The sequence below is a fragment of the Peromyscus californicus genome, unplaced genomic scaffold (genome assembly GCF_007827085.1).
Source record: "Peromyscus californicus insignis strain IS unplaced genomic scaffold, ASM782708v3 Scaffold_4__1_contigs__length_199733344, whole genome shotgun sequence".
Classification (NCBI taxonomy): domain Eukaryota; kingdom Metazoa; phylum Chordata; class Mammalia; order Rodentia; family Cricetidae; genus Peromyscus; species Peromyscus californicus.
Genome location: NW_026294562.1, coordinates 18754274 through 18766394, shown reverse-complemented (window position 1 = coordinate 18766394; position 12121 = coordinate 18754274). Strand labels below are relative to the sequence as shown.

The 12121-nt window shown below is 48.3% G+C and overlaps 1 protein-coding gene across 3 annotated transcripts in view; it reads left to right on the top strand.

Annotated features, from left to right (window-relative positions):
- Cnnm1 (cyclin and CBS domain divalent metal cation transport mediator 1) overlaps positions 1-12121 on the top strand; it is a 56225-nt gene extending 44104 nt beyond the window's left edge. For 2 of the 3 annotated variants that reach the window (XM_052713440.1, XM_052713441.1), the window contains 4 exons: positions 6109-6292; positions 6443-6592; positions 8627-8728; positions 9836-12121. In XM_052713440.1, the coding sequence (XP_052569400.1) occupies positions 6109-6292; positions 6443-6592; positions 8627-8728; positions 9836-9915 (516 nt within the window). In that variant the 3' untranslated portion in view covers positions 9916-12121. Of the gene's footprint in view, positions 1-6108; positions 6293-6442; positions 6593-8626; positions 8729-9835 lie in introns of those variants that run through there. The other variant, XM_052713442.1, reaches the window with a different exon arrangement.

Genomic DNA, 12121 nt, shown 5'->3' with positions numbered 1-12121 from the left:
CTCTGAGGTGTGTGCTACCGCCATTCCCGTTGTACAGATGACTTTGAGGCTTGAACGCAAGATCATCTGGCTGAAAAGTGGTGGAATCACACTTCAGAGTTAACACTTCTGTCTGCTTCTGGAGTCCAGGCCCTGGAATCACTGGACTGAAGGGAGAGTTGTGGAAAGTTAGCCCAGGGAGAAGCCACCACAGCCTAGCTGAGAACTACTCAGGGCTGTGACTGGACATCTAACAGGCCTGGGAGCAGAGAGGCTTACTTTACTCCCTGTGACTTCCAGCCTGGAAAACCTCTCAGTGCTCCTGGGGACCTTCCTCCGAGGTGGAGGTAGGAGGAGGGTGATAAGAGGGGCCAGTGTGCTAGCTCCACTGGTTTGCAGTGTTGGGCTCAAAATTTCAGGACACAGTTTATCAGCCATCTCACGTTGTCTGCTCTGCCTTAGCATTGAGGAGATACTGTGCCAGCTGCCTCTAGAGCTTACAGCAGCAGGGTGAGGGAGGCAGGTTAGCACGTCATAAACCAGGTAAGTTCAAGTGCTGATGACAGAGCCATGGCATGAAGAGAGACTGGGTAGAGAGACAAGTGGGTTGGCTACTCCTGAAGTGGCCATCAGAGAGGGCTGAGGAGAGGGCACTTGCTGAGGGCTGACGAGGGAGGGAGGGAGCATGCTCAGAATGGAAACCACAGTGCTGGGGGTGTCGGGGATCTGAACACTGGCCTGTGAAGAGCAGAGGCAGTTGCTGGTGTGAGATGGGAAGGGGGCATCGGAAGCAGAGCCCCTGGGCCTTCTGGGGCAGCATATGGAATTTGGGTTCTATTTTTAGCGCACTGCTCCATCAATTGGGAAGGGAAAAAAAAACTGTTAAGTAGGATTAATAGTTTTCTGAAGCCACGGGTTTAAAGGGCATTTAATTGGTCACCATTCTCAATTTTAAAACATTTAGATGGGGAAGAGGGGAGGAGGGCTTTTTTTTCCCCCCCTTGGACCTTCCTGTTCAATTCAGGAAGTCAATTCAGGCTACTGTCACAAATTGTATGGCTTAATCTGCTATAGGCTGGCAGGTCAAGGTCAGTGTGTGTTGAGGGCCCACTTTCTCACAGCCTTTGAGTCCTCAGATGTTAGAGAGCAGAGAAAGGAGACAAGACCTCATAGAAGAGAAGGCACAGCACCCACCACCCTTAAGACCTAACCCCCTCCCAAAGCCCTCCTCCTGAATACCTTCTCCTGGGGGATTAGGTTTTAGCATGTAGTGTATAGATTTTGGGGGTCAGATGGCACTATTTATGGCTGAAGTTCAGAAAAATCAGTAATGTGAGAAATCCAGAGTCTATTTAATGAGCAAGGGAATTTATTAGGGTACAGGTAACTCACTATAGCATAGGCATTATTGTAGGCTCCGGAAAAGCCGAGCTATGTCCCATGCTGATCTTCTTTTAAGACCTGCCTGGTCAGTCCCAGCATCCAGAACCACGAGGGAGTAAAGAGAGTGCTGCGTACATATATCCCAGGTCTTAAGGGTGTTCTCCCCAGCCCCAGCAGCCATGACCCAGGGGCATGTACTTCAAGTCATAGGCAGATGTAAGAGTTACCTGCTACCTCACTAGGGGCTGTGCTTCAAGGTCATAGCTGGAACAGCTACCCACTACAAATTAGTGTCCAGTCTGGTTTGCTGCTATGGAGTGGAAAGTGAGATTACTTATCCATCAGGTTTAAATAAGCAGATGTGGGAGCTGAGGGTTTGGAGGAGTGGTCCTTGTCTTGACTAGATTGGATAGGACAATAGGGCCTGGATTTGGAAGTCCCTCAGAGGAATGTACTGAGAAGACCTTGGCTAGAGGAAATTTGTAAAGGTTTTCCTAAAACTCGTCCCCACTCCTAGACCTAAGAAAAGGGAAATTTCCCCAAATAACAAGGAAAACTTTCCAGCCTGAGACAGAGAGAACCCTGAATCTAAGGCCAGTTCTCAGGAGATCTGAGAATCGTATGTTTCTTTTTGTCACATGAGAGGATCGGGATCTGGTCCAAGCTGCCGGGAAACACCAAACAGTCCTTTTTTTCCACCTAAATGTTTTAAAGTTGAGAAGGGTGTCTAATTAAAGGGTTAGTCAAACTCTTTACGCCTGTGGATTCAGAAAACTTTTCTACTGAGGGGCACTTTTCAAATTCAAGACAAATGCGTTAGGGGTTGGTTTTCTCCTTTGCTGTGTAATATAAGATAGTTCTTAAAATGTAAGCGGAAAAATCCCCTCCTCCCAATTCAAAAGATGCTCAGGAACTTGCTGAGGCAACTTCCTCCACCTCTCTCCCGGCTCTGACCTTCTCTTTAGCCAGGAGAATCTCTATGCTTTCTTATTTTATTGTGTTGTTCTGAGGATTGAACCTGGGGCCTCAGATACCCCAGGCAAGTGATCTGAGCCATACAGTACCTGTGGACCTAAAGGACCACTGCATGGAGAAGTGTATTCATGGGCCCAAACTCCAGTGGCTGGCAGCAGGAAAGGTCCTCAGTGACCTTCCTTGTCCAGTAAACTTAAGTTCTAAAATTATTAAGTTAAAGAGAAATACAATTTCAAGACAAGTTTAAAATGAGATAGAAAGGTACATCTTATGGTTCTTCTGGGAAAGGTTTTAAAGTCATAATTCATAGATGTTAATATATTATAAAGCCACCAGTCCTTGTGAATTTTTTGTTTTCGGGGGTTTTGTTTGGTTGGTGTTTTTTGTTTGTTTGTTTGTTTGTTTGTTTGGTTGGTTGGTTGGTTGGTTTGGTTTGGTTTGGTTGGTTTTTTTTGTTGTTTGTTGTTGGTGGGGGGGTGGGGGGGTGTGAGTGTGTGTCCTGTAGGCATCATTGTTAAGCTAAGAATCTTGGGCAGGTACCTTAGAAGTGTGGGTTGTATGACTTTGACCAAGATCCCCATCACCATCTAGTGGTAAAATCACTAAATTGCAGGATCGTATTTTGAAGGTTAATAAACCATCCCCAAATCACAAGTTCATGAAATGGCAAGAGATACTCACAGCCTAAAGGTTCACTTCTGGGTGCCTTGGCTGCCAAATCAAGATGCCCAAAAGAGAAGCTTACCTTTTGTTAGTTTCAAAGTAATAATTTAGGAGATGCTTAAATTATTAACTGGCCCAAGTTAGAAAAGACATTCTAAACCCAGTTACTGTTAGGACATGGTTGCATTGCAGCAAGAATGAGAGGGGAAATGGTATCTGTTGGAAATCAGTTTGTTTAGCTTCCTCAGACAATCACTGTGCATTTTCTGAGCGTTAGCATTGCAGATGACCACTGTGCAGTATTTTAAATATATCTGACTATAAGATACAAATATGGGGGCTGGAGAGATGGCTCAGGAGTTAAGAGCACAGGCTGCATGTCCAGAGGACCCCGGTTCAATTCCAAGCACCTACATGATATCTCACAACCATCTATAACTCCACTTCCAGGGGATCTGAAACCCTGTTCTGGCCTCCATGGGCACCAGACATACATACAGGCAAAACACCCAGACTCATAAAAACTTTAAATCTAAAAAGAAAGAAAGAAAGAAAGATATAAACATGTAAAATGTAAAATGTTTTATATAAAAGCAACCTTGCAAATAGTTAAGAGGGAAAAAATAAGTTAAATAACAATGACCAGTGCAGGCACTAAACTATGTGGCATTTTTTTTTTTTTTTTTTTGGTTTTTTCAAGACAGGGTTTCTCTGTGTAGCTTTGCGCCTTTCCTGGTACTCGCTTTGGAGACCAGGCTGGCCTCGAACTCACAGAGATCTGCCTGGCTCTGCCTCCCGAGTGCTGGGATTAAAGGCGTGCGCCACCACCGCCCGGCCTATGTGGCATTTTTAAAGCACTATATTATCTGGAGATTGTCTGAACCTTTCAAAATTAGGAAGGAACCTGAGCGGAATTAAGGCAGTGTCGTGTGCAGCGCCGCCCACAAATGGCTATGGAAGGTCAGTAGATGTAGCACAGTGAAGAGACCTCGAAAAGGGTCTGGCTGCCCCAGTTCTGGGCTGGTAGCAGTGAGAACTGTTGACTGTCAAGGCCATGGTGATAAAATGTTTTCGCCTGTTTCTCTCTTGTTTGTTTTTTGGACACAGGGTGGTACAATGTAGCTCTCATTGGTCTGCTTCTCTTTTCTTTACTAGACAGTATTTCTATTTAACAGTAACATGCTAAATTGAAGAGTTGTCAGGGCTGGGAGTGTAAGGCAGCAGTACCCCATTTGTCTGGCACGTACTAAGCCCTGGGTTCATCCCCTAGCGCTAATAACAAAACTTGCTCCAAGGGAGAGAAATGATGAAACTGGATATTTGAACCTGCATCCATTTTTCAAACCAGAGTGTATGTCAACAGTTTCTCTTTTCTAATTTTGTTTAGATGTAGTCATTTTATTTTCTGTGTATGCATGTTTTGTTCACATACATGGCTGTGTATGCCTGGGCATCAGACCAGGTCCTCTGCAAAAACAAGTGCTCCGAATTGCTAAGCCTTCTCTATAGCCCCTTATGTCAAGAGGTTTTGGGTTTTTAAGTGATGCATTAGCACAGTGGTACTTTCAGGTTTAATTTTGTTTTTCCTTAGAGCAGTGTGAAAGCAAAGCTGTCAGAACAGAGAGGTAATCGATCAACGGCACCTTCCCTTTCTCATGGCCACCTACGGACACGCAGACCCTCCCCCAACTCTACCCTTTATCCAGTATCCAGGGCCAACCACTGCCCCCAACACACACACACCACTGTGCCTCTCCTCACGTCCAGTCCTGGCTGTAGCTGTCTGGATCTTCTTTATAGCAGGCATCTTAGCTGGACTTTCTGTTGCTGTGATGAAACACCACGACCAAAGAACCTTAGGAAGGGAAAGGGTTTATTGGCTTACACTTCCACATCACTGTTCATCATCAAAGCAAGTCAGGACAGGAACTCAAGCAGGGCAGGAACCTGGAGGCAGGAACTGATGCAGAGGCCATGGAGGAGGGCTGCTTACTGGCCTGTTCCTTTGGGCTTGCTCGACCTGCTTTCTTATAGAACCCAGGACCACCAGCCCAGGGGTGGCCCTGACCCACAACTGACTGGACCCTCTCCCATCAACCACTAAGAAGATGCCCTAGAGGCTTGCCTACAGCACAACCTTATGCAGGCCTTTTCTCAGCTGAGGCTCCCTCCTCTCCAGGGACTCTAGCTTGTCTTAAGTTGATGTAACACTAGCCAGGACGACAGGGTCAACAAGTGGGGGTTTAACATGGTGAATGCTTCCAATGGCAGGGACCTCAGCATCTCACAGGGGTCCCTCCCTTAGAGTTGTTATCAAGAAGTAGTCATTAATTCCTGTATCATTCTTCACCCCCCACCCCCCACCCAGCAGTGTCTGAAGCGGAGCTCAGTACAGGTGCAGCAGGGGTGGAAACTTCCCAAGTATGCAAACGGAGTAAAGGAAGATAGAGCATTTTACAGCAGTTCCGTTCCCCTGGTTTAGATATGGTTTGAGTGTGTCCCCACGGGTTAACGAAGTCTCCAGTGTAGCAGTATTAGGAGGCGGGTCTTCCAAAGGTGGAGCCTAGAGGAAAGTGAGTGGGTTTGGGGGAGCACCATTGAAGGGGATTAGTGTCATTTTCCTAGGACTGGACTGGTCTTCCGGAAATCAGGCTGCTGTCGAACAAGGTTCGCCTGGGTGCCTAGCCCCTTGCTGCAGTCAGCTCTTTCTCTTTATGCTTCTCTAGCTTGTGATACAGCCAGGGAGGCGCTCACCAAGCACCAACTCCACACTGGTTATACTTTCCAACCACGGGGCTCTCAAGCCAGACAAACCTCTTTTCTGTGTAAAGTGCAAGGCTTAGCTAGTTTGCTATGGCAACACAGAAGAGGTCCAGGCAGGTTCTTCCAAGTGCACTGCGAAGTCTAAAGCCAGTAATAAGAATGAGCCGTGGGAATTGGTGGTCAGCAAGGAAAGGGTCCTCCCTTGTCCTTCCCCTGCTGGGCTTAATGCAGCACTTCATGACATCAGGCCTCAGACCAGGCATTGCAAAGCACCCCAGTGGAGCTGCTTATGGACAGAGTGTCCACAGAGCTCTTCTGAGCCTCGGTCCACTTCCTTCCTTCCAGATCACACGACAGCAGTACCAGAATGCGCTCACGGCCTGCCACATGGACAGCTCGCCCCAGTCCCCAGACATGGAAGCCTTCACTGATGGGGACTCCACCAAGGCCCCCACGACCCGGGGCACACCCCAGACTCCAAAGGATGACCCAGTCCTCACACTCCTGAGCAACAGGACCAGCTTGCCGTGTGAGTCAGTCTGGCAGATAGGCTGGGCTGCTGTGTGGTATGAACGGCCCTCCCTTCCTTCCCCACTTCTGCCCAGCAGCCATCTTGTGCCTCACAGAGCCACAGGGCTCCTCCAAGGCACAGAGGTAATGTACTCACTGTCCTCCCTAGGCAGCCGCTCAGATGGTCTGAGAAGCCCCGGCGAGGTCGTATACCTGAGGATGGAGGAGATGGCCTTCCCCCAGGAAGAAATGACCAGCTTTGAGGAGCACAAGACACACCAGCTCTCCCTGTCCCCTGCAGCTGTTCCCACAACAGCAGGTCAGAGCTGGGTCCAGAGGAGCAAGGAGATCACCACTCTGGGACGCAAGCATGATTCAGAACAAGCTGGCTTGGGGGAACCCTGGAACCCCAGCTCCTGTATCACAGAGAGAGAGAGGGGAGAGAGAGGGATGGGGCGAGGGGGGTGCTGTTGGCATTTACCAAGCTCCTACCATGTATCGGGCCCATCTAATTCATCTTTCCAGGAAAACTTGAGCAATGGTAGGAGCTGTCTTCTGCCTGGATTCAGACTCTAGCCTCTCAATTCAGATTTTTTTTAACACAAGGTCTCATGTAACCCAGGCTGGCCTCAGACCTACTTTGTAGCAGAGGATGGCCTTGAACTTCTGAGCCTCCTGCCTCTGCCTCCCAAGTGTTGAGATTACAAGCATGTGCCACCACACTGGATTTTTAGGAACTATGAAATTTTAAGCAAATACTCAATCTAAGGTTCAGTTTCCTTATCCTAATAGGTAAATTTCCAGAGTAAGTTAATAAATATAAATAATGGTAGTTGTATCATAAAGCAGTTTCAAGTCTAAGGGAGAGAATGTATATATAGAGCACACCGGTGCCTGGTATCACACTCTATAAATATTACAACTACCCTACAGATAAGTTCAGCATGCTGCACTCTGACATCAAGGGCAGCCTTGTGGCCGCTGCCCTACAGAGCGAGTTCCAGGACAGCCAGGGCTACAGAGAAACCTTATCTGGAAAAACTAAAAAAGAAGAAGGAGAAGAGGAAGGGAGGAAGGGAAGGAGGAAGGAAGGAAGGAAGGAAGGAAGGAAGGAAGGAAGGAAGGAAGGAAGGAAGGAAGGAAGAAAACTGACATCAGCCACCATCCTCACTGGGGTTCTTCACTTCCTCTGGGCCATAGAGCAGGCCAAAATCTCTGGAACTTTCCCTGTGTTCTCAGATCCCTTCATTTGAGACCCGGTTCACTTCTGCCTTGATGGTGGAGCTGCTCAAAGCTCCCTGTGTCCCAGCAGCAATGAGAGCCAGCTTTCCTCACGAAGGTAGACAGCCTCAAGCTTTGGGCACTCCACACACCGACCCACCAGGCCATCAGTCCCAGGGCTTCAGAGCTACCTCACTCTACACCAAGTATCCAAAGCAAAGATCTCCAGAGGCTCCTGAATTTGTAAGATCAGTGAGACAACGTGTACCAAACCCAGAGAGATGGCACAAACAGTCACCAGTCCAGGATTTGAACTAAAAAAAAAAAAAAAAAAAATGAGATCTTTTTCTCCCACACACACCAAATTTAGGAGCTCTGCTAAAGCATGTAGTTAGGAGATAGAGCAAAGGAGAGGGAATGGAGATGGATGGACATTGGAGAACATCTAGCCCACCTCTGAGTGGACTTGAGAACACACAAGGTTGAGCATCGTCCACACCCAGTGACCATGTTAGAAGTGGACTCCATGTCAGGGCTTTGGGTGCAGGTCAGTTTCCAACACAGCACCCTGCCTCCCAGCTGGGACCCTTTCTGGGCTCTGAGATTCTAGGAAGCCAGGGGCATGTGCCCAGTTGTTGCTGAGCCTTTGGTTTTACTGGTAAAAGAAAGTGACATCTAGTGGCCTCAGGTGTCCTTTTTGTCTGGCACAGACACTAGGCAGAGCACACAGTATGTTCTCCCTCTCTCTTGCCAGGTGGCATTTGAGGAGAGAGAATTATTTCTGAATCATAGACTGCTGGATTACAGCACCCATTGTCTCTCTGTTTCTTTCATGGCAGTAAAAATGCCATTTGCTAACTAATAGACAACACCCTTCAGGACACACCCAAGTTGTCTTTTGACTTACACACACACACACACACACACACACACACACACACACGCACGCACGCACACACACACACACACACACACCACACATGCACACTCACACACTGTTCGGTATTGCCACTCACTGAGACACTGAGAGGTCCTACCCTTCCACCCTGTCACTCACAGAGAGGCAGCACTCGGAATCTCCCTGCCTGGTCCTGACACTTAAGTTGGAGACCTGAGTTTACTCTCCTTTCAGCTTCCGAGGCTGAATGTTGTAACATCCACCTGGAGCCAGAGGCCAGCCCCTGCAGCAGCGACTCTGAGGAAACCATGGGCAAGAAGCTGCTGAGAACCTTGAGTGAGTATCTTCTCTCCCTGACCAAAGCTCCTCACCAAGTATCAGGAACAGCGTGTTAGGATCCTTCTCCCAGGGGAAGACTTGCAAGCCTGGAATACTGTTCGAATCTGTCCCATTCCATTGGTGACCTGGTGGTAAGAGTCTGCAGACATGCCCTGAGGTCAAATTCTGACCTCCTTCCTCCTCCTGTTCTTTATGGGTAGAGATCTTTGGATCATTCGGCCCATTGTTTTATGTGACCACAATGGCAGGGTTAAATAATCGCAACAGAGACCTTAGAACCTACAAAACCCATAATACTCACTATATAGTCCTCTGAAGAAAACCTCTGTGTCCAGGAGACACCACAGGAAGTGACGCAGGGGCCAGGGAGATGGGTCAGTGGGTAAAGGTGCTTGCTGCAAGCCTGAGGACCTGAGTTTGATTCCCACGCCCCACATGGCGAGAGGAGAGAACTGACTCACAAGTAGTCGCCTGACTTCCACATGTATACCACAGTACCCACAAAACCACACACACACACACACACACACACACACACACACACACACACACACTAAATGTTCTTTAAAAGAGAGCAGTATCCTCCTTAGACAGCGGTCAGTGGCAGAGAGAGCGGGATGAAAATGTTCCTTCCTGAAAACCGCAGAGCTGCAAAAGTGTCTCTTCCATCTTTGAGGACATTTATGCAGCCACCATCACTGGCCCAGAGTGGGCAGATGTTCTGAAACAGAGCCCTTGGGAATGGCTCCCAGCTCTACCCGCCAACTCCGGCCCATGGGACATCAAAGACTGGGAGACTAGTACTTTTTGGGGGAGTCTGGAAGTCACTTGAGCTGGGGCTGTCCAGGGAAGGGAGAGAAAGCATCTCAGGGCCTACCTTAGTCCCTTCCATGAACTCTCTGTCGCAGACTGATGCCTGGGATTGGGGGTAACTGCTTCAGGATGCAGATGTGCTGACATCAACACCGTGGTGTAATGCGGGTTCCGTTGCCTGCATTCCAAAGTGGGGGTTTGTCTCCTCCTCCACCTCTGTGTGGAGGAGCCCTCAGCCTGCTGAGGCTGTCCTCCCTAGCTCCGGATTGATGCTGGCAACCTGTTTTTCAGGTGGTGGGAAAAGGAAGAGGTCAGCAGATGGAGAGAGAGCCTCCGAGGAAAACTCCAATTTAACACCTCTGATCACATGATGAGGGGAAGACCTCATTGGCTGGGTGTGAGATTCCAAGGCTTTGGGGGAAGAGCCGCCCTCCCATCACTTGCTTCCCCCAAGGCCTCCCACCGGTGACAGAACACTCTGCCCTCCACCTTACACCCCTCACAGTCAGTTTGGCGAGTTTCCCAGTTGTCTCCAGTGTGACACAGAAGGAGATGCCTGTAATGGAAGATGCTAGACGTGGTCTCGTCCGTAGCATAGTCCAGGACTGGCAGGGAGATGACTCCAAGCTAACAAAGCCACTCTGAGGCTCCCAGTGATAGTCTTTGTTCTTTGGTGTCCCTGAGCCACAGGAGACCCATGTCCTGGAACCCACCATGCTTTCTTCCAGAACAAAATAACCCTTTCTACCATAGTTCATGCTTAGCAGTAACTCAGGAGGTGATGCAGACAGAGAGAGGTGTATTAGAGTCTAGAGGAGCAGGTACGAAGATCAGTTCCAGGGATGGACAAGGATTCTTCTACCAGAGCTTCAGAGTGTGGGACTCCCTGTCAGTGCCTGGATTCTCTCTGAAGCCTGGGGAAGGGCAAGAGAGGAAGCCTTGGGTCACTGTATCTCCCCAGGACGTGTGAGTTTGGGCTTCCAGTGATTAATCTCTCAATAAGCCTGCTTCACAAGGGGAGGATCAGGGAGCACAGAGACCAAGTTGTGAGCCAGACGTGGAACTTCAGGGTTTAAGTGAAAATCAAAGCAGGAAAAAAAGACGTACATGAAAAAAATGGTTCAGTTACAGTGAGTTTAGCCATGATAAACCAAAGAGTGCCCAGTTCAGACAGGAAGGATCCGTGCTGTCACGGGACTTCAGTGTGCTTGACACAGGAATGTTGAATGCTCACTTTTCTTTTTCACATACCCCCACTGTCAGCCACTTACTATATCCCTTGCTGGTCAGCTAAGTATTCCAAAAATTTACTAGATCCAGGGGGTTTGAGTCCTGGATGTTAAGGCAGGTGCAATTCCAATTACAACCACAAGATGGCAGAGTGAGCATGCATATCTACTCCTAAGACTATTGTAGGTATTGGGAAATGCAGCCAGCCTAAGGGAAAACGTAAGTCAAGTTTGAGTTTGAATTTGAGTTTCTGATTTATTTCCCAGCCCTTGCACACCTCCAGTCAGTACCCAGAGATGCAGTTCTGCCTGCTGCATCTCCAAGCCATTCCCAAGCCACCTTTCCCCCTCCCCCCACTCAGTCACAGGCAGATGGACAGCTGATAATTCCTCTACGTTATCTGTGTCTCAAAGGAAAATGATTGCCCACAGGAACTTTACTTAACTCAGGGGTTGTTAACCTGGGGCTGTTACTCCAGGGGAGTCCGTAGTTTGACTTCAGAGGGCCTATGAAGCCCTTAAAACTGTCGGAACTTAGCATATTTGTGTGTTTTCCAGAGACTTGAAGCTTTCTTAATATTCTCAAAGTTCCCAGACCCACAAAGGCTTTTAATAGTTTTAAATAGTGGAACTTTCAGCCCAGTGTTTCTGCAATGCAGAGTGAATATTGGACACTTTGAGAATGGTGTTTAATTGTAAGTGGTCAAGCATTCTTGTGAATGGGGGAAGGTTGGCACCAAGACAGGGTCCTCAGAAATCCTTGGCACACCACACAGTATGGTACAACCTACATCCCATGTAACTTTTGCCCATTGTCTACCAAACCACAGTCGGTATTGCCGAGAGGGCCCCGGCCGACGGGAGGGAAGACTGGAGCCAGGATGCCTCTTCTGTGTGTGTGTGTGTCCCTGACTTCACAAGCCCCTTGCTCAGCCTGGCTGGCCTGAGGCTCAGCCATGCATGTGTTCTAGCTAATTCCATAGCCACCACTCCCTGCCTGCTCCTGCCTGGTCAGGATAGATAGTGCCAGCACTCGGTGCTGGGGGTCTCGGACCTAGGCCAGTAAGTGATGAGTTTTGAATGAGAATTCGCAAGGGAGCCTGCTGGACAAACAACGCTCCCTCTCATTATCCCTTAGGCCACCAGCCCAGGCCACTGCTGTTGTATTATTCCCTCCCCCCTGCAGAACATCTAAGGAGCCTGTCACCACTCCTTTCCTTATCTCCCAGACCCCCACATTTTCTTCAGGTTAAAATAAATTTTAAAAAAAGATTTTAAAATAAAGCATTTATGAAGGCTCAATAAATTGTAAATAATTTTTGAATAAAATGAAAATGTGTTTCCTGGA